The sequence below is a fragment of the Parambassis ranga genome, chromosome 13, assembly GCF_900634625.1.
Source record: "Parambassis ranga chromosome 13, fParRan2.1, whole genome shotgun sequence".
In the NCBI taxonomy this organism is placed as follows: Eukaryota; Metazoa; Chordata; class Actinopteri; family Ambassidae; genus Parambassis; species Parambassis ranga.
In genome coordinates this window covers 9,330,886-9,353,857 of record NC_041033.1, presented here as the reverse complement: position 1 = coordinate 9,353,857, position 22,972 = coordinate 9,330,886, and the positions used below count along the sequence as shown (strand labels likewise).

At 41.0% G+C, this 22,972-nt stretch overlaps 2 protein-coding genes across 3 annotated transcripts in view; one reads left to right on the top strand and one right to left on the bottom strand.

Annotated features, from left to right (window-relative positions):
- The first annotated feature begins 499 nt into the window (after positions 1-499).
- On the top strand, positions 500-22,157 carry LOC114444862 (mitochondrial intermediate peptidase-like). The gene is made up of 19 exons (XM_028419726.1): positions 500-1,055; positions 1,186-1,359; positions 1,597-1,685; positions 1,821-1,907; positions 1,998-2,061; positions 2,293-2,475; positions 2,914-3,070; positions 3,269-3,317; positions 3,806-3,866; positions 4,055-4,107; positions 6,029-6,182; positions 6,273-6,350; positions 6,494-6,701; positions 7,447-7,556; positions 7,635-7,709; positions 8,545-8,661; positions 11,221-11,342; positions 12,131-12,204; positions 20,490-22,157. The coding sequence occupies exons 1-19, from the start codon at positions 909-911 to the stop codon at positions 20,588-20,590; spliced, it is 2,103 nt and encodes a 700-aa protein (XP_028275527.1). The 5' UTR covers positions 500-908; the 3' UTR covers positions 20,591-22,157.
- Positions 22,142-22,972, bottom strand: part of tnfrsf19 (tumor necrosis factor receptor superfamily, member 19) — a 14,619-nt gene continuing 13,788 nt past the window's right edge. For both annotated transcript variants that reach the window (XM_028419727.1, XM_028419728.1), the window contains exon 10: positions 22,142-22,897. In XM_028419727.1, coding sequence (XP_028275528.1) covers positions 22,893-22,897 — 5 coding nt within the window. In that variant the 3' untranslated portion in view covers positions 22,142-22,892. The remainder of the gene's footprint in view (positions 22,898-22,972) is intronic.

Here is a 22,972-nt window from a genome sequence, read left to right as displayed (position 1 = left end):
TGAAGACGTTTCGCCACTCCCCCAAGTGGCTTCTTCAGTTCTGCTGATACATACAGTATCTCACGCCAGAGCCCTACAATGGGAAAAATACTGACACTGCTACCTCTGCTTCTCCTGCTACACGTGTTGTTTTATTTCACAGACCGACTGATTAACTCGCTCCAACTCACTATAACTCGCTACAAACGCCTAAAAACACCAACAAGCGAGACGCGACATTTGAGGCGTTTTGTGGGCACGCGATACACTGAACGAACCATTGAACGCCAGATGAATTAATAACTCAAACAGACTCCCCTCGTAGGGTGTCGGGTTTTATAGTTGTTGCGTCATTTGTGCTTTATTCACAAATATATTTGTATTAACCATCAGTTTTAATGAACATAAACAAAAGGCTTTTATTTTGAAGGTTCAAAACCGTGACATTGGCGCATTCATATGACGTCATTGTATAATGTTTTCGGTTGCTCATCGCACTTTCGCCAGATACTAAATTTACTATTCTGCTAGTGTTGTTGAGCTTTATTTTTTAATGTAGCAGTATCACGACTATGTTACAGAGTGTTGTTTTTTATTGTATTTCTTTCGTGTCCTCCTCATTCTTATATTTCAACTCTTTTACGAAACTACCAGCAGCAACAGTCTTTTACATTTACTCTGATAGCCAATGAGCTAACATGTGAGCAGTTGTGTTTATTTGGTGGACAGGTACGCCTCATACACTACTTAAAAACTGGTAGCTTTTAGTTTACCAGGGGATAAACATTTCACATATATTGACACTGTTTAAATAAGTTATTTAACCACCCGGCATTGGCAAACAGAGTAACTTGAAAGCTAAAGTTTAGCATGCCCTCTGTCGGCCTCTGTTTGCACTATTAGCTTTTAGTAGACAGGTACAGTACAACATGTCTGCGTGTAAAACGCTGCTTTACCTCGTAAAGCGTAGCAACCTGTGGACACGCGTTCAGAGAAATGTCACTACATGGTCCTCGGTTGGAGCTGCTTTCAATGCCAAACCTCACAGAAAACTGGACCTGTTTGAGAAAAACGTGGTTTGTATTTGCTTTTAATTCTCCTGTTAAGCTACTTTTCTGATATGTACAGCCACAGTGAAATATGTTGACTGTGTGGTTGTAGTTATTCTTTTGTATAACAGTCAGTGTGTGACCTTTGTGGTTGCAGGGGTTGTTTGGAGTACCAGAGCTTAGCTGTCCTGCAGGTTTCCAGGCAGCTACAAAGGCAGCTCTGAAGAACACAGAGCGCCTGGTGAAAAAAGCTTGTTCTAGTCCTCCAGGAGTTGAGACAGTTGAAGCTTTTGACCAGCTCTCAGATGGTTTATGTAAAGTGGCAGATCTGGTGAGTCCAAACAGAAATAACACTTTGCATTGTTTGAGGTCAATTATGTGTTTTAACTGTTGAACACTAAAACACTATGTCATCATCTTAATTATGTTCATTTACGAGAATAGCTGTTAATCCGTTAATCCTCATTAGGTCTAGCAAATGTTATACATTAATAAGCAGAAGTGCAGAAGTGACTCTTCTTGTCTTTATTAAATAGAGGTTTAATGTACACCCTCTCCCTGTATGCAGGCAGACTTTGTAAAAATAGCTCATCCAGATCCAGCCTTCCGTGAGGCAGCAGAGAAGACCTGCATCGAGATCGGCACAGTTGTGGAGAAGTAAGAAGCAGTGTATTTTGACCTCACCTTGATAGAAGCCCTCCACGGCTGCTCAGTACCAGGGGATTTGTTTGCATGCTTCATGTCTTGAGACGCCCTGGACAGATTTTCAGATTTACTGAATGTATGTTTCAGACTGAACACCAATGTTGAATTATGCAAAAGCCTAAAGAATTTACTGGATGACCCGAACGTTGTGAGTCAGCTGGACCCTGATACAAGGTAACTTTGCTCATGTCTTATTTTATTGGATGTCATTCTGTCAGCAGTATTTTAAGCTAATAACATGAAACTCTGTGTTTGCTTTCGTAGGAGAGTGGCGGAGTTGTTCATGTTTGATTTTGAAATTAGTGGAATCCATCTGGATAACAAGCTGGTGAGTTAGTCAGAATGTGCAGTGTAATCATTATGATGTTATAATGACCATAAAATCATAAGGATGTAAAGAGAGTCAAGTCACCCCACATTTATTCATAAAGCACATTTCAAACGATACGCTCTGTGTGCCTAAAAATAAAAATGTAGTTCAACAATACAACTAAAGATAACATCAATAAAAAAACATTAATCATCTCATTCTGTATGTTATTTGTTATTCTCCTTGCAGAGGAAAGAGGCTGTTAAGCTTCATGTGAAACTGTTGGATCTCAACAACGAGTTTGTGCTTGGTTCCCACATGCCCAACAGAATTGCAAGGTCTGCGATTCCCGAGCATCTGCACATTCACTTTGCAAATGAAGGAAGCTTTATTCAAGTTAGTGGACTACATGCAGATTCCCCCAGTGACCTGGTATGTATGGTAATCTGAGTCACTAAAACATTTCCCACTTTGCCCAGCAGAGGGCGTCTGTGTCACATTAAAGAGCAACAGATGAGGCTATAATGTTCTTCCCAGGGATCACATTTTTCATACACTTTAATTGTATAGCTCATTCTATTACATTTTATTTTAATATTAAGAATTTAATTACAAACTGTACAGCTGTATATATTTATTTTAATGTAACTGCCTGACCCTGAACTCATCTTAACATATTTTATGCTTGTATCTAATGTTTTGATAGTTGCAATACAGCGAAGGCTACAGTTTAATTCAAATACAAATAGCTTATCTAAAACTACACGTAAATAATAAATTGTCTTCATCCCTCAATGTTAACCTCTCTGTATCCTTGTTATGTTCATTTTAAGATGCTCTAGTATATTATGAATTTTGCTCTGCTTGCAGGTGCGAGAGATTGCCTACAGGATTTACCTCTATCCCAATGCTGATCTAATGGACTGTCTAGAGGAGCTGCTGAGATGCAGATACAAGCTGGCTAAACTTGTGGGCTATGAGTCATATGGACACAGAGCCCTGAAGGGAACAATGGCCAAAACACCAGGTTAGTCAATACGGTTTTTTTGTACAAGCTCAGTAAGTGCATTTTTTAATTATATCACAATTTAATACCTAAATATGAGCATACTTTGGATATTTCAGCATTTCTGTTATGTAACAGCTGTTAGGTTTTTAAAGAGGCTCGTTCTACACTCTATCACATCAGTGTCCAAGTTGTATTTATCATTGTCACCCTTTGCAGAGACAGTGATGAGCTTTCTCCAGCTGTTAACAGACAAACTCTCAGACAGGTATGGTCTCCACTGTAATCTGTTGGACAAAATGTGTACTGAGAAGCTATTCTGCCATTTCTTTGCACTGTGTTTGTGGCTTTATTGATGTTTACTTTTTGTTTTTTATTGCCTTTCATTTTATAGTTGACTACCACCCATAGCTTTACTTGCCATTGTGCAGTTCTCCTCATGTGTGTTGGTGTTTTACATTCATACGGTCTCTGGCTTTTTGGGTTCCTGTATTCTGTGTTCTTGGGATTCCGTTCACAGTCTAAAAAAATGCATGTCAGGTGGACCACGAGACTCTAAATTATATACAGGTATGAATATGAGTATGTAACTCTGGCAGCCTGTCCAGGGTGTTCCCCTGCCTTCAGCCAAATGCATGCTGGGATAGGCTTTTGCCCCCATTGACCCCGAGGAGTGTTAGCTGGGTAAAGGCTGGAATGAATGCCTCCAGTCAATTAGCTCATAACTTGTTTGGTGTTTTTCTTTTTATTTCTCAGAACTGCTAAAGACTTCAAGATGATGAGAGACATGAAGAAGAAACTCAACCCTCGTAATTCAGTGCGTGATTTTTTTTTCTTCACAAGGAATTCACATACCTCAGTATCAGCATTTGCTTCAAGATATAACTTAATATGTGTGAATGCGGGTTTCATTTTGTTTTAGGTTCACTACATTCTAGTTTGGTGTGTATGAAAGTTTTTGATATCACACATACAAAAATAAAACCCCCTCTATTATCCTGACAGGAGCTAATGCCCTGGGATCATCCGTACCTGAGTGGTGTCTTGCGTGCAGAAAGGTGAGTGTTATGAAACGTATTTTTCAGCCTGCTGTCATCTGATAAAGTCATCTTGATCTGTATCTTTGTGAGGGTTTTATATGGTTGTAACTCCATATTGTAGCATGGTGTTGTCGCACCCCTGTTGTTCCTCAAGTGTCACCTGTTACAAAAGGTGTTAAGAAAGAAGCATGGGAGATCTGGTGTTTGGATCAGGACAGGATAATCTGGAGGAATCAGCATCTTGTCTTTCAGTTGTTGGGTCTTCTCTGTTAGTCACCGTGTAGTCTGGTGTTTTTTTTGTGGGGTAATTAATGTTACTAAAACTCCCGGAGGCAGCTGTGACCAGAGGCATTATGTTTTTCAGCTTTCTTATTTGTTCCAGTCTCCCTGTGCCTGTATGGATTTTCTCAGGTACTCCAGCTTCCTAACACATTCCAAAGATGTGCATGTCAGGTTGATTGGGGACTCTAAATTGGCTGTAGGTGTGAGTGAGTGCGAGAACGCTGATCATTTTCGGCTTTCAGCTATTCAGTCTCAGAAATTCAAGCAGCCATATGTTTAGCTGGTTTGAGTACCATTGTGTGTGTCCAACATTTTACAGATAACTGTTCTAATGAACTGCGTTTTTCCTTCCCAGCGCTCGTTAGAGACTAATAACACATTGGGCCAAATGGTCTGGAGAAGCTTTAAGTAAATCTTTATTGCAGACATTATAGATCCCTCAGGTATCCTTAGGATTTAAGAGGCCACCAAATTGTGTGTGTGTGTGTGTGTGTGCCTTAACCATGTGTTGGTGAGTGTTTCCAGGCCTTCTTAGGAGGAGCCTTTCTCACTCACGCTGCCTCTTCTTCAGCACAGAACCTTTCTAGCCATCTTCTTTTTCATTGGTTTTTGACTTTGCTGACTGGCTGGAGATCCTGAAAACCATGTGATGGAGACTTGATTAAATTAAAAAGTTATCTTCCCCAAGGCTGCTTCTGTTCTGAATTACACACAAGTTCACACACACACACACACTACTTTTTGTGAGGGCCTTCAGTAATGTCATGCATTCCTTAGCCCCATACTCTAAATGTAACCCTAATATTAGCCCAAAAAAGGTGTTAACCCTGAAACAGCCATATGAATGTGTGACTAACGTGTCCTCACTCCCATGTTCTACAACATAAGCTGGTCCTTACATGTCATGCACACACAGACACAGAAGATTTTCTCACTTTTTCTCTTAATCATTCTCTCAGTCATTTAGATTTTATCTACGCTTTCCCATCAGTAACTATTTGATTTAGAACATGTTCAAACCATATTGAAATGATGTTTGTGTGTGGGAGAGAGAGATAAAGACAAACAGAGCTGGTAGCTGTGTTCAGAAGTAGCAGGTCTGTTATTCGTCACTGATAATGCATAGAAGTGGTGTTGGAGTTAAACAGCTGTTTCGGGCTGGTGGTCTTTATCTTAAATGCCTAAGTAACATGAATGGATCCACCTGAAGCATGGCAGGCCCCAGGAGAGATCCAGCCTCATGGTTCTGTCCTGCTGTTTGAGATCTCATATAAGTAGTGCTCATGGATTTTTTTTGGTCAGTGTGTTAATTCATGTGCAACCTAAAAATCCAAACATGGTGGTCATCATCAGTCTTTCTTTATCCAAACTTAAGCTATGTGTGCTTTGGTTTCTGCAGCAGAAAGGCCTTTCAGAACATGTTTATCTGTATAAAGTTAGTAAAAGACTAGCTTATCAGGAAAAAAAATATTATAGAAAGAAAATATATAATATTTTGAATTTCTACTAACATGCATAACAGCTCAGAGTTTTATTATGAATTTAACAAAATAGAAAATATTATTTTTCAGGTTATTGATACAAATACAGCTGACACATGTCAACTGAGTCAAATCAGCTTTGTTAAAATTTTATATTCTGGTTTTCCCCTCTTTAGGTACAACATAGAGCCCAGTCTGTACAGTCCCTACTTGTCTCTCGGTGCCTGTATGGAGGGTTTGAACAACCTCTTCTCTCAGCTGTACGGCGTCTCCCTCATGTCTGAACATCCCAGCTCTGGAGAGGTGTGGAGTGATGATGTCCGCAAACTGGTAAATAATATTAATAGTGCAAAATGTCTTTTGAATAGCGGAAAAAGACGAAGATGATCTTGGAGTGTGTTTGCATCTGTGTGAGTACAGGCTGTGGTGCATGAAACAGAGGGATTACTGGGATATATCTACTGTGACTTTTTCTACCGGGCGAATAAACCTAATCAGGTTTGTGTACACACAGTCATCAAGCTCTTTAAAAACACAGGTCATATGTTGTACTATAGTTTTTTAGGTTTATGACTAAAAAGCCAGAATATTAATTATTTTTTCATCTGTTTTCCACCTTACCCGCCGCGTCTGCCTCTCAGGACTGTCATTTCACCATCCGTGGTGGCCGCCAGTGTCAGGAAACAGGTCAGTACCAGCTACCTGTTGTGGTGCTGATGCTGAGTCTGCCTCATCCCACCAAGAGCGCCCCCACTCTGCTCACTCCTGGCATGATGGAGAACCTCTTCCATGAGATGGGGCATGCCATGCACTCTATGCTGGGACGCACCCGCTACCAGCATGTGACAGGTATAGAGTCAACACGCACACTCAGTGAACTCAGTGGAAACTGTAAGTGTGTGCTGTGTATGTACTTAAATTTTAATCTGCTCAGGACAGTAAAGTCTTTGCATCGGGGCTGGATTGTTTGACTGAGGATTTAGTAAACAGATAAGAATCTATAAATGTGGGAGGCGATCAGTGTTTGGCATTATATGAGATCTATATCAAAATGCAGCTCCACATGTCGCAGCTAGAATTATGTTGTTTGATACAGAGCTATAGGTTACTCCTTACAGTGGATAAATGAAAATGGTATGTAAATGTTATTAGTTGTAAGCCCTGAGGACAGATTTAGATGAGACTTGGCTGCCACTGCTGTCATTTGACATAGTTTGACTTGTCAGATAATGGTGATGGATACTTTTGCTTGTAATTAAAGATTCAAAGTGCATATTTTTTGGCCTATTAACTGTTAATCCATTACAGTTTCTTTAGTGGACACCATGTTTACACATGTTTTGACATACTAGTTATTTAGTGGCTGGTATGTGTAGATACGGTAATATTGTGTTCCACTTTTGTTGTAAAAGGCTGCTTTGTTAGATGGACAGGTCTGATTTTCTCATTTGAAATAACTTTTTGCACTCATGAGAATCTTCCTAAGCACGAAAGCCAACATCAGTGCAAAATGGCCTCTGTGCATTGACCCACAAAGAAAGAATGAAGTCAGCCCTAACTCCCTTGGTTTTAAGATCTGTTGTTTCTCCTCTAGGAACCAGATGTGCGACAGATTTCGCTGAAGTCCCCTCTATCCTCATGGAGTACTTTGCCACTGACTATCGAGTCATCAGCCAGTTTGCACGCCACTATGAAACTGGACAGGTATACTCGAAGCCTTTAGCTGTACTGTTTTAAAGTCAAATATTTGGATTTTTACAGATTCTCTCTCTGTCTGTTCAGCCTCTGCCTGAGAGCATGGTGTCTCGCCTGTGTGAGTCAAAGAAGGTGTGTGGAGCTGCAGACACCCAGCTGCAGGTAAAAGTCCCGACCTCTGCAAAGATAATTACTGGTGCTCATCACTTTTGGAAGAACACACAGCTGCAGCAGTCAGCTAGTTTTGGATGCCTGGTTTGTTTGGTATTAAAATCTCTACCAGGAGCTGTTCGGCATTATTTAGTGTTAGCTAACAGGCAGATTCTGACTGTTTTTCTAAGTGATATGAGAAGACACGCATCAAGGTAACGGATCATCAGGATTTTTTAAAGCTGAGATAAAACAGGATGACACGAGATAAGACAGGATCCCTTAAATCAGATGGAGGTGGCTATTTTAAGACTAATATTAATATACCGATATACTTTTAAATATATGCTTTTTAAATCCAAAATCAGGTTCTAACTTCTACGGTTACCAAACAGTTAAATAGGATGTGTAACTTAAGATGTGTCTGTAACATGAGCCCTTGAGACTCCACTAAAAAAAAAATCAGAAAATTCCAAATACAATAACATAAACACCCAGGGAGCAGAAGATTTAATGTTGTGATAAAGGACATTCCTTCATGTTGGGAAACTTTCAGTCCTTGAAGGATGAAGGATGCAGAAATGTCGCCTATCACAAACAACAGCATCTGGCAGCTGACTTGCATACCACAGTGTTCTTTTTTAATTGAAAGCTTGTCCAATACTGTTAAGTCATTAAACAATACTCCTTGTTGAGGGTTCCTTTTGGTGTCTGACTAAATATATCATTACAAATGCACTTATTTGTGCTCCTTAACTCCACGACCCCTGCTTGTTCTTTTCATTTTCTCGTTAAGCCCTCATGCATGACTGACTCATTTTTTTTTTTTTTGATTCCTCCTGGGCAGATTTTCTACGCAGTCTTGGACCAGATTTACCACAGCAAACCTCAGAACTCCTCCACCACAGAAATCCTGAAGAACATGCAACAGACATTTTATGGCCTGCCTTACACACCCAATACGGTACATCCTACAGATTTTATTAACGCTCTTTTCTTACCAGGTGGTCTCTTAAATACTGCGTCTTTCAGTCAGTTCCATATTTGATGATGATGATGTTGGCTCTTTGCACAAGAATAGATTACAGCACAGAAACAACACAACTTTTGCTGTAGTCATTTAGGCTTTCCTCTCCCTTTCTCCATGTCTCTATCTCTTCTATATCTTACCCAGTCTCAGCAGCGTTTAAAGGATTAAAGCCTTTTTTTTGAAGCCCTGATAAAATAACAAAGCAGAGGGATACTTTAAATGAGCCGTCCCAGGGGGGAATATTTGAAACTCTTCTTCCCAGCCATTTAGTGGGGAAAAAAAGCTTTATTTCCCCCACTTTTGCAGCTGTGGGTGAGGGGATGAGGCCAGTAGGCAGAGGGGAATCAAAAACAGTCATAATTTAGCCAGGAATGGCCTTCATACAGCATTTACTCTGGGCTATAATTATGTGGGGTGCCATCAGGAATAGAGATTACAGAACTGCTGCGTATTCTCTCAAACGTCTGTCCTGGCCAGCGTTCCTCCTCACAGGAGCCCTCCCACTCTCCTGCCTGTTCCCGGCTTTGTAGCTCCCTCTCCAGAGATTGCGGTTTATGTTATATAGTTTCCCACTGTCGCAGTCATTCCTCCTCAGCTTTTCAAAACACACTGAAAGTTCTAACAGACACTTTGCCTCCGTGTGCATGGCCAACCGCAGCGGAACGCTTTCCTCATTTGAACTGAGGGTGATTGCATTGCTTTAGTGTACTGGATCATCATTGGATCCGAGCAAGTGAAAACAGATTTTTGTAGATCCTTCAGTGACAGAAAAAAAAAAAAAAAAAAACATTAAATTCACCCTCTGAATCTGCCTCTCTGTGCTTGGGCTCATGGAAACACAGCTTGGGGAAAAGTTTCCGCAGTAAAGTGAACATTTGAGTGGCTAATAGGTTATGGAGAGCCACAGATTATAAACATTAGGGTGATGCTGACATGTGTATAGTTTATAAAGCAGGGCTATCAGTTCCTGCTGTGTACAGAGAGAGCGGATCAGCTGTGAGTAACACAGACCACATGCTCACCCTTGAGCTGAAGATAATATTTGGACATAAATGGCAGTAACCAAGATGTTTTTACAATTGGCATTTCGGGGCTTTAATGCTGTTGTGTTTGTTCCCATTTTCAGTAATGATTGCTTCAGCCTTCTGAATAATGATCCTGTGTTTCAAATATTTAATGCCCTCATTGCTCTGCAATCTCTGTTAAAAATGTGCGCTTGAGTTTGAAAAGAAGAAAAAATGTCTTTTATCTTATACAAGAGGAGCAGAGTAAACAGCCTGCACTTACTTTGTCTCCTCTGTATGTAAGGATCAAAAGGATATCTTGCTGACATGTGACCCACTTACTTAAGCTAAAATTAATCATTTGATGTGAGGCAAAGGGATTGACAACAAAGACATGCTCGGAAGTCTGAAAATAATTTCATTGAGTGCTTAAAGACTGAGACATCACACCAAACAGTTCTTCAATGGCTTCAATATACACTGCAACCAGGGAAGCACATATCCCCCTTCAAGCTTATAAGTATTTTTAAGATTATGCAAAACAAATTTCCACATTCATCTAATATACTGCTCCATGAGCTATTCTCATCACTGAAAGCTTTGGTCTGCTAACATTCACTGCAGTCATAAATACAATAAAATGTATCAGGATTTTACAGTGGGACTTCACATTGATTATACTGTGGGAAAGGCTGAAGCACATGGTAATACAGCTGTGGGAGCCCAGCCTCTTTCCAGCTGCTTTGGTCCTTCAGCACTGGTAGTGAAACATACTGATCATCTGCAGCATCTTTTCATTCAGACAATGACTTCTCTTTTGTAATAAATCATTAACGTGCTTAAAGCTAACTTTTTTATATGGTGGGGTAAGGAGGCGTCTGAGGTCTGTTATGGTTTTGTTAACTATGGCAGCTGCTGTCTTTTCTAACAGGCTGAATGTTTGAATGTTTGCCAGCTGAATTCCCCAGAGTTCCTGTTTGCAGAGATCATAAAAGAGCTCGTCTTTATAGATATGGAGGGGCTCCCTCAGGCAAAGACAGGGGAGAAAAGAACAGAAGAGAGGAGGAGGGGGCTTTCTACCATTTAGGAATTTCCATGTTTTCTCCTTTTATAGAAGGACCTAGCAGGTTGTGATTTAGTGATTTCATGTAGTTTGGTTATAGGAAAGCTGTATTTATTTCATTAACATAAACGTTATCAGTGAAGAATGTTGAGGAGGCTTTTGTTTGGTGTATTTTAAACTATTTTTCTGTAATACTCATTCAGTCTTTTGCATTGTAAATAGTTTTTACTGTTTGCTCAGTTTATGGACTTCCTGCCTAGCTGCAGTTTTAGTTTCAGATGTTCTTTGTGTCTTTTACAGGAAAAGTTAGCTGAACACACTTTTTTTTTTTAAATGTTGGCAGAAGCATTAATTTTTATTTTAAGCTGTCTTGTCTTTTAATGTGAAGAAGCTAATGTTGTTGTGCCAATGTGATTTTCTGTTTAGGCATGGCAGCTGAGATTCAGCCACCTGATTGGCTATGGGGCCAAGTATTACTCCTACCTCATGTCTCGAGCGGTTGCATCAATGGTCTGGAAACAGTGTTTTGTTCAAGATCCTTTGAACAGGTGAGACAGAAATTTTAAAAATAAACTGTAAGTTAGTATGAAGTATGTGGAGCATCATTTTTACACCCGGCCACCATATCAGGGGTGTGGTAAACATGATCAAAGACAGCGTAGTTCTAGCTTTAACTTTAACTTGTGTTAAACTTCTCCTAATTTAGACCACAAACCTTTCACTTACAGACTTTTTGTTCACTCACTGTGTCTGTTACAACTTCTTCAGCTCTTGTACTTGTGATTTCATAGAGCTTTGAGTTCTCTCTGTGTTTATTGTGAGAGGGTAACACAGTGGTGATGTAAAGGCACCTGCTTAACATTTGGAGCGCAGAGACAGATGCCTGCTGACAGCCCACCTCCACTGGAAACTGTTAAAGCCTCTGCTGCCTGACATTGAACATGACATTAATATGAAACCCATGCTGGCAGGTGTCTGCTTTAATTCACAAACATACACCAGCATCCACATTACCAGACAGTGCCTTATCACAAGTATTTGCCTCTGGACGACGCACAAAAGCTTTGTTTTGAAAAACAAACACCCTCATATCTGAGTTGAGCCCTGCAGCCTTTTCCCTCTGTCTGTCTTCTCCTCTTTCCCTTTGCTGTCGGTCTGTCTTCCCCTTCCATTTGAGATTGTTTTAGTTCCACCTGCAGTTGTCAGATCTCTGTTTCCTGCCACCTGCCTGCTGTGAACTGGCAGCTTAGAAGACTTGGCCCTGGGCTCCAAGTGGCTGACAGGGGTGAATACAGGTGTCTGTAACCTTATCTCTTTCTCTCTGTCTCTTTGTCAGGGACATGGGAGAGCGTTACCGTCGGGAGATGTTGGCTCACGGAGGAGCCAAGGAGCCCATGCTGATGGTGGAAGGTTAGTTCAACATTTGCCCTGAATATTGAAAGAATCTTCTGCTTATTTTTTCCCCTGCTTGACCCTGAGCCCTCTGGCAACAGCCGTTGCACCACACAGTTCACCTCATGGGGAGATTTTAGTCCTCTGTTACAGTTTACCAGTTTCAGGCATATTTCAGATTAGGACAAATATTGGCCTATTAGCTTCTAGTGGCATAATATGCAACATATGTTGGGCAGCCCAGATGGTTAACTACACTTCTCTTCTTCACATGACACCTTTAATATACTGTACACAGAATAAAATGTAGATAAAAGCAGATAGTCCAGCTGTAGATTTTCCAGGTGTTCACAGCTGTCAGTGTCATGGTTTGGCCCACTCTGTGTGTGTACCAGATTATCACACTTCCTAAGGTTTCTTATCTTTGTTTACAGGGACTTTGTTTGACAAAGACAGTCCCACTGTGGTATAAGATGCCAAGACACTGTCTCAACCACGCTGCATAGTCCAGCCCTTATTTGAACTTAAGGTTATCTTAGGTAAATTACAACAAAGACCATCATGCTTTTTCATTGCACACACACACACACTCAAGATGGAGCAAAAGAAATAGATGGTAAATTATAGGTTTGAGTACTGCTGACTTAAGGTGGTACATTCCACTGTTTAGTCTACTGTTGAACCACTACATCAGATACACGGTTGTACCAGCCTTTTTTTGCAGTAGGGGCAAAGAACCAACAGAGTGTAGTCAGCATTTCCACATAGGTTTGGATTTTAGCCTGGCACCACCCCTACAGTACCATGCTGGAGCCTTCAGCCGTATTTGCTGTATTCTGGTGTGTGTACGCCATATTCATGGAAGGGACAGTTGGAAAGACTTAGACACTAAACCATATGTCCTCCTCATACACCTTAATCCTGGCAGCACTTCCTCCTCTCCTCCTTTAGCTGTCACCACGGAGCGGACAGTAAAAAAGAAGGCGAGGACACAGACACACACACATTGGGTAGTAATATCAGGTGACATTTTGGGAGTGTACTGTAAATCTCTCCCTCAGGGTCACTTCCCCACTCTTTCTCCATCAGATTGTCCCTCTGACAGCTCCAACCAGGGCTACACCCAGCCTCTGAAATTACAGCCACCAACAGATCTGATCCTCATTGTAAGATCTACTGGCCAATTAACTGTTGTTAAACTGACAGTATTTACTTGTATGGTTCTCTTTGAAGTGAATGCTACTCTAATAATAGTGCAAAACCTTGTGTGCGGAGTAGTTACCTGGGTCACATTGATCCCCCTGGCTGTCTTTGTATGACATAATTCATTGTAGAAGCAGGGCTTGAAGGTGTCTTCACTGGAACAGTGGTTAGTCAACATAATCTTAAATGCAAACAGGAAAAACTCGAAAAAACCAGGTCATTTCCATACACCTGCCTTTACGGTTGCTCATCTAAAACTCTTTCATTTAGCTTAATAAAACCTGCTCCCTGTCTGGGTAAATGCTTAAACTAGAGCTTAAACTCCCTGCATTTTTGAGGAAGCCTCATTCAGCCGCCTCAACATTTTCATGTCTGCATATATCTTCATAATCCACCCAACATTGTGAAAGCTGGAGTTAGAGTTATAAAACAGCATCAACGCATGTGCTGAAACATTTAGCTGTTCACTGCTCTTCACTGAGGGGTTGAGAGGTTCATAGCTAACATACTGAAATCCTATTGGAGGAATGAAAAAAGATTTTGAAGTGAATTAGAGGGCTCTTTTATTTCTAAAGGAGTATGTAGGCCAGCAGAGACCACAAGACTACAGGACATAGAATCCAGATCCAACCCATTACACATAATCCTTTCAAACAAAACCCCTGTAAGCAGAGATATATAACATTGCTCTGCTATCCCCCTTCAATGTGAGGTGGTAGAGGGGGCACAAGGGCATACAGGGAACCGGAGCAGACCTGGCAAGGCCAGTCAGAGGCCAGCCTTTATCTCAGTGCCTCCCTGCCTGCTACCTGGATGTTTCCCAGGAAGAACGGTGTTGAAATGTAAACCCAGGTATTAAATCCAGTGCAGCAGCATCAGGACAGAGTCAGAGAAAGGGAGAGAAAGGGAAGCAGAGAGTGAAAGGTGAACTGAACCTTGGGTTCTGCCACAGAGAGTGCTTTCATGGCCCAGACTGTTCCCATTGCCTCGACTGCAGACCACAGAAAACAGATCTACTCCATGGCTCAGTAGCTGAGTCCCGGGACCCTGTCTTTGTCCATAGGCAGCTAAACTCTATAGTTCTTAGGACTGCCTGTAGAGTCACTAATAAACCCTGAGAGTGCAGTGTTTTGTACAGCCCCACAGCACTTTTCTGACAGTGATGTATGGCTGTGTCTGGATTTTAAACATCACAGAAATCTAAAACTTACAGCCAAAACTTAGATCCGTAAATCATGAACCATTTATATTTATAATTTATTCTATATTAAACATTATTTTTTTAGAAGTTTATTCTTTTAGTATCCATTATATACAGTGGATAAATGGTTTTACTTATGAAATTTATCAGATGGAAATGTATTCAAAAGATGTACATTTATCAGATTTGTTTTCGCTGCTGAAACCTGATGAAGTCACTTTCTTGTCCGCCCATTTTCAGTTTTCCTCTTAATCTCTTCTTTTTACAGTTCTGCTTGTTGTTTGTGAAAGCGTAAAGTTTAACCAGTCAGTGTTGCTCAAATTGGTTCTACAAATGGGTCCACTTGTAGAAAATATCGCCCACAAATGCCAGTGGAAATGCATTTATTTATTGTACTTTTATAGTATAGGTAAAAACTTTTAATTTGTTAAAGAACATTAATGAATGTCAGGGGTCTATGTTGATAGTTGATTAAAGTGGCAGATCAATGAAATGTTGTGACCGGATACATTAGGTCTGATTTATGGCCAGACTCATTCTTATATGTTTTTGTCTGGATCATTCTCTTACATTACGAGGCTGTATTTGTGAAGGACTGCTCCTCAGAAGTACTGCAGTTTGTTCTTTTTCTTTCTTTTGTGAGGGCGCTTCATCAACAAAGAACCTCTCATTGCAATGTTTGTCATCACCCTTGTCTTGCTTACTTTCTGGGCCTTTCTTAAGTGTGGTTTGTAGAAGAAGCTTCCTGAACTTCAAAGCTATAATTACAGAAGCGGTGAGCTCCTGGTTTGCCCCCAGGTCTCACAGAGGTAACTGCTTTTCACACCTTGACATGTTTAGAATAGTTATGAGCAGCAGCTACACCGCTACTAAAGCAGCCAAAAATGTGTTTTGAAATCTGGGCTCATCAGCTCTTCTCTGACTTAAGCATACACAGAAAACTGTCATACACATGCAGGAGTATGGCATCACAGAGAAGGTGCACGCTGCGGTTTATTCACATTTTCAAAGCACGAATGTGTCCTGTTGCTGCGATCTCCTAGTGGGTGTAATTGGCCTATTGAACCACTGAACTCATGAAGTAACAAAACACAGTCAAGCGCATAGGACTGGGATCAATAATGGTCAGCTGTGCCTTCTGATTGGTTCAAGACATTTTGCTACCCACTAACCCCCTATTAAGAAAAACACAGAAGTTCAATCATGCATGTTTGAACCATCTTGGGGCGGAGCTCTGACATCATAAGGGGCTGCAGACCTGAACGTCTCCTCTTACACACTCCTTTTTAAACTATAATGAAAAAGTAGGTTTTGCATAATATGTTCACTTTACCTGTGTTTAGGTTAAACAAAAAAAACAAATATACATATCTATTTTATCAGTTTTGAGGAAGAATGTAGGTCATAAGACAGTTTACCCCCAATTTCTTTATCTTCATCAGCAAACTTCTTTCTAGGCGGTAACTCAGATGTTTGATAAATTTACCCGGCAGTAGCTGCAGGCCGGACTGTAATTTAGAAGCATTTTTACTGAAATCTTTTCCCCAGAGCTGTTATTACCCAAACTCAGCGCTGCTCACTAGCCACAAAGGTCTTCATTTGACTGATACCCATCGTCCACCACCCTTTGAGTAAATAAACAAGTTCTTTGCAGGTTGTATTAAGCTAAGGTTTCTTCAAATATGATTGTGTGAAGAACATCATGTGGATTTACGTGTTAGGGTGACTACATACCTGAAAAAACACAGTCAATAGTTTCCATTTCTCAGTAAGAACCACTCTGTTCTGTTTGGAGAAAGTGTTATAGGGATAAGAGGGGTCTGTGGAAGCTGAACTAAAGATTCTTGATGTTCCCACACCAGCTCGGATAAATTGGGACGGGAAAGAGAATGAGTGGTACACTTCTAATACACAGTAACTACGCTTGAAGTGTCCTTCAGCAAAGTACTCCACTGCTAGCTGCTCCAAAAAGCCTATGGTTTGTTATGTGTCTTTTAACACCTGCTGTTTTACCCAAACTCTGCTGGCCAAGTTGGCTAAAGCCGCCTGAGATGACTGTAATGGGTAGAAGCCTTGTTTCTCAATGGCTGTGTCAGTGCCATAATGAATGGAAATGGAAACTCTTAAATACGAGATGACTCACACTGCAAAGCCTCTGTCCTAAGGCTCTCCCAACAATGGACACAAAGCACAGCCTATGTTTAGTTTGGCCCTGGTTTTTCCTTGCGACTTTGCCAAGAGTGAGTTCTGCCCACTGTAACACTGTCAGGCGTGGAGAGCGACTCATATGGTGTCTGTACTGCTGTAAGCCACATGATATTGGATGGCCTGTGTGGATGTAAATATTCCAGCTGTCCTAAATGCTAAATGACTCTTTTGCAATGGTAAATCAGTTGATTAATGAGTGAGACTAAAAGTTATTTTCCTCATCAGTGCAACAAATCACAATAGTGTTTGGTTTTTGCTTTTTTTATATGAAGGATTTCTGCTCTTGTATTTATTGGGATGGCTCTGAGAAATGGTCTCTGACTGTGATGGCAAAAATAAATGGCAGGTTCGTTGTCAGTGGAAACTGCTCGGTTGTGTTTCTTTGATTAGTCGGGTCGGAATGAAAAGTGGACTATGTGCATTATTCAGAGATACTGTAATTTATTTTTTTTTAAGTATGGATGGAGGCAGAAATTTCTTTACCTTGCACAGCAGATGGATTTATACATGATTTGTGAGTTCCTGAACTCACACAAATCCTTCTTGCAAGTCAGGAGAGAAATATCATGTACAGATACAGAATCTCAAAACAAGATGTGCAGTATGTTGTAATATGTTATCTGCATTTGGCCTAAGACGTTCTCAACATATCACCGGCACTTCTTTCTTTTGAATACAAATCACATTAAAATCCTGTCACAGGACATATGATGATTCATAGTTTACCCGCTGTGGAATTGATCCTCCTCTTTCTCGTGAACATCTTGAGAGATTTTCTACAAACATCCGCTGCATTTATATACCAATTGTGTCATGGCGTCACAGAGGTAATATTAGCAACTGAGGAGACCTGGTTGCTAGGTGACAGTAGCACACTTTGAGGACTTTATCTGGCCGATGAATGATTCCTGACAAGCCTTGAAACTATGGTGGTTGATAGACCTTCTATACCGATGAGTTGAAGATGTGTGTGCAGCATTCACAATTAAGAATTAGCAGTGCTAGCATGTGCAACTGGACTAGTTAGTGGAGGCATACAACCATGGTGGTACTTTGTGCTGGTTGTTACTCACTTAGCTGGTCTTGTCTGACTCAGCCCCTCCTCCCTGTGTGTATGTATAAAAGCAGCGTCTGAGATCAGATACTCCTCCACAGTGTTGTTATGACTCTGAGGTTATCTGTGCATTCCTCTCAAACTCTCCCAGGAATCAGGGCTGAGAACAGATTCACTCCTCGCTCCTTTATTGTTGTTTCTCTCGTCATCTACCGTTTAGTCGCTGTGTATGAGACCCAAGTGATGACATCTCAGGCTGCTGAGAACCTGGCAAGGGAGCTGTTCAGCTGGCTAACCTCTCTCATGATCACACCTTTATCCTCTTTCTACCCTCCTCCTCTTGCCATCTGTCATCGCTCTTGTGATGTTAACTTTGCTAGTTTAAGACCACACTAACCTGTGGCAGGTGAGGCCTCAGACATCGGTTTCTGATGTGAATCCACAGTCGAGAAATTACATCTATTAGAGAAAGTGGTGGTGATGATGCTGATAGTGTGCGCAAAGTACAAATCAGAAACCGTGCTGTCTGCACAGTCACTGTATGTAAACAAGTGTCATGTCAGAACGTGTGTGTACCTGTGTGCCTGCTTCTCTGTTGTTTTGGAGCTCCAGTTACTACAGCTGTTTCTCTGTGTTCGACCTCGACCTTTTGTGCTTCTTCTGCTATCAGTCAGGACCCGCAGATGTCAGATAATGGATGGAACTTTTATTAGTGGTTAGTTTTTGCTGTAGCCTGATGTGTTCCTCACCAATAGACCAAAAAACTCATTTATCTGATTTTGCACTCGGAAGATCTTGACCCAAAATATGAAGCAGGAGCTCAGTGGTCCATCCATTTTGAGAGTGGTGGTGATGATTCAGATGATCAGTCATGTTCAAGTAATACAGAGAACTATATTGAAAAATGAATGTGCTAGAAGTGTGGCCCATTTTACCTCAGACAGCATGATGGTTCCATGGTATGAAATTCAGGATTTAAATTACAATACTTGCTAATCTGAATCGAGGTGTAATTCGATAGGTGGGCCTGTGTATGAACATCTATTAATACAGCTTAAGCTGTTCAAAGCCTTTTGGTTTCCACTTTAAAGCGGTCATCAGATGTCAGCAGTGGTCTCATCCTTCAGCTCTTTAATTAAGGCTATCATTTCTGGTTGGAAATCATTGCTTTCATGTGGCTGCCTCGTTCCCAAGAATCAGGGGCCTTGTGGTTGAAGTGTTTTTCGGGACCCCTGTGTGTTGGTATCATCTTGTAGCCAAGAGGCAGGGTGCGACTGGTGGGTAAGAGGAGATGATAATCCCTTCTCTGCTGCTCTCATGCAAGCAGATTCACCGCAGAACCTTCACTCAGTTTCTACCTGCTGAGTCAATGTCAGGCAACAGCGTGGGTTCCCCATTGTATGTGAGAGACTGTACGTACGGGATCGAAGTGTGAAACGTTTTGTGTCTTCATTCATGTGTGCCTGTGCAGACATGCTGGTGTGCAACAGTGTGTATGTACATGCTGGAGGTGACCCATGCAGGAAAGAAGTGGAGGGGGTGAGTGCCTATTTACATTGGCAGCTATACAAGGGGAAATGAACTGACTTCAAAGCGGGTGTGCAGCTGAATTGTAAAGCCAGTGAGGGAGTCCTCTACGCATGAGCTGGCAGACAGGCTCTCAAAACACACAGACATTCCCAGGGCCTGCTGTCCGCTGCACAGCCATGTTTGCTCCACAACACTTGTCACATTCTACTGTAAAGAGTGTGTGAGTTCAGCATCACCTCTATAGAGGGTTGTAAAGTATATAGTACAGAAGTAGGAGATGTTAGGAGCGTCATGGCTTTGTTTTACTACAGTGTCTCTCTGTCTGTGGCCTGGTAAACGTGTTCATAAAGCTTGTTTCTGTTCTTGTTGTCTTGTATTACTGTAGGGAAAGTATGATAAATGGTCTTTTGTATTGATCCTGTGTGATATAGTTGAACCTCAAATACTTCAGTCAGTGGCTCTGGCACAAACAGTGACGACTTGCACTGTTCTCTAAAATATGAAATGAATCATTCTAAGCAGATTGTTTGAAGCTGCCAAAGTGGTCACCACTGTGTGTTAGAGCGACAGCCAAAGGGAGCTGGATGACCTCGAAAGCAGCTGAACTCCCCCTGCATGCACACTTGTTCAAGGAGCTACACCTATTTCTGTTTTAAAATTACTCTGAAAGAAAATGAAGTGTTTTATTTGAAAAGCACATACAGCATGAGCAAATATTAGGCTTTCCTAAACAGAATATCTGAGTTTAAATGTTATGGAGTAGCTCCAGTTAGCATCCATTTTTCAAATGGAATGTGTTAGAAGTCTGGGAGTATAACGAGGCACTTAGTGTACATGTAAAATCCATAATATAAGTGTGGAAAGGGGCAGCTGGTATTAGGTCACGTCTCAGCAGCAGTAGAGATTTTAGATTTATTGGAATAAAAATAGCACTTAAACTTCAAAGGATTTCTTTAAAAACCATTAATGCTATTTTCATTGACTTTCCCCAGGATAAAGAGGTGATAGTGATGGAAAATAGGAAACCCAGAGCAATGTAGTAGTCCTTACCATAGTAACATGGGCTGTTCTGTTTTTGTTATTGTTTTTTTTGTTTGTTTTTTCCAGGCATGCTGCTGAGACGGCCCAGCATTGAGGACTTTGTAGACGCGCTGGTGTCTGAGCTCAACCCCAACTTCGAGACCTTCATCATGGACTCCGAAAGCTAAAAGATGTCTGCTTGGAAACGGACTTTACAAGACAGACACACAGACACTGAGCTGAGAGGTGACAGACACAGCATCACTCTTACAGTGTCTGTAAATTATTTTTTTATATTGCTGGTCTCTCTCAGTCACATTGACTTAATATATTTGTCCTATTTTCCGTCAATTAAGGTATGACTTCAAAAAAATTGATTAATGTGGATTTTTCTAATGTGTCATTATTAATTATGTTTCAGTGAATCTAATCATAACCTCCACACATTTTCTCAGTAAAAAATACTCAACAATTTAAACTGTAATTTAAGAAAGCTTCATAAATATAACAGTTTATGTTTGTGGTTTACATCATTTGTTTTAATTCATCATCTCTGCAGCTAATTCACCCTTACTAGAGTTCCAGTTTCTGCTCACATAAAAGCAGGACATTGTTTTTTCCTGATCAAATCAGCGTGAGGAAGAATGCTTAATCTGCTCTTCCTGTCACATGGTCATTGTTTAGGCTTTAAATTAATACCGCTCCATCTGTTTTGTCTGTCAAGGGTTTTACCAGAGAGGGGGGTGGGAGGTCAGAGACAGAAATCCAGAACACGATGCTGTGAGTTTTCACTGGTCTCTTCTGACCATATTAATAACACACCACAGAAGTATAAGTATGCTCCACACAGTATTAAAGCTGTTCTGATTCAACAGTAAATCTCTGGTAGCCAAAGAGTTCACATTATGTTTGCTGCTCCCTGTTCGGATGTAAGATCTTAGGCTGGCGGCGAGTTAGCTTTACGTCATTACTGAAAGCGTGAACTCACCATCAGGGCAAGCCAGAGCGACCTGGGTGGCTGCAACGCTGCATGTTGACTTGGTTCTTCAGCATGTCATTTTCAGATGCTTTTTTACCTCTGTGATCTGTCTCCAGTTAAACCCCGGGCTAATCATATCAGCACAGGATCTGTTTCTGAATCCAACTGAAGTGCAGCCACAGTCTAAATGTTAATAATTGTCAGTGTAATTTTATGCATCAGAATGAGTTTACTTGTCACGTAAAGTTCTGCTCAGCCTGGGAAAATGGCTTTGGGGATATAAAAACGATGTCAGTGCTGGAACGTAACAAAGTGAATTTACTCAAGCTGTACATTTTGTTCTTCAGTATTTTACCTTGTTATCTTCACCTTGCTTTTTACTGAAGTGAATTGAACTGCCTGACAATATATGAAGAGTAAAATCAGTCAGCTACAATATTAACTGCATCTGCAGTGAAATCCACTGTTGTATCATGATAAAGCACTGAGGGATGTACTTTCTTCCACTTTTGAGGAAAAAAATTGTTAAATTCTTGGAACAGCTTTTGCTGGTGACCAAATACTGGCCACTGTCCTGAAAAATGAGCGCTTCTTTTAACCTGCCTATTAAAAGTGGAGATGGAGAATCACAGTTGAAATGCAACTATAATGGTCATTTTCATTTGTGGTTGTTTTTCTATTGAGTTTGACAACAAACAAATCATTAACGTCTGAACTGTCCTGGTCTTTACTGAATGTTTGGGAGACATTCAAACATGTGAACTTGTTCAAGTGGTTTATTTACATCAAAGATAACAAAAGTGGAAGTGACCATTCACAACCATCAACACTATAACTGGGCAGAGAAGAAGCAACAAGACGATATCATGTGTATGTTACAAAAATATTGACCTATGTACTATCTTACAGTATCTACAACACGTTCATCACTTTGACATTCCTCGTCTGTACTTGTTCCATAATATCAAGATTGTCCTCAATGTGCAACATCATCACTTTTGACACTTTTCTTCACACTTTAAAATTAAAAACGGTCACCTTGACACACAAAAGCTTCATAACACCAGCTGCTGCTAGACGAGTGGTACGGTTTATGTACTCCTACATGTGAAGAAGCGACACATTCTCAGGGCAGAACAGAGGCGCGCTTTGATTCACTTTGCTCTGCGGTAATAAGTCTGTACTCCTCAACGTTTCAACTTCATATGAGTTTTACCTTCTGGGCCAATGAGTTCACATTCTATGTGTGTGTAAGAAGTGTATCTTCTCCCTCATGCAGTGTTTACATGTATGTACATATTCTGCTTGGGCCATCCAAAGAAGTGCTCCAAAGTCAGGGGCAAGTGTTCGAAGGGGCAGCGTGGCCACACGGGTGAGTGGCTGCTGGTCTCAGTGTGCGTAGAGTCAAAGTGGGGAGACTGGTGAGTAATCTGAGACTGGATCTGGCTGGGGTTGTTGTTGTTGAGTCCAGGGTGGTTCAAGGGTGGAACACAAGCCAAAGAATCCCCATGTCATCCTGGGGAGAGAGAGCAGGAAGAGGAACGCAGACACGCAGCGATTAGTAACATATCTACCCGGAGCCAGCCAAGGC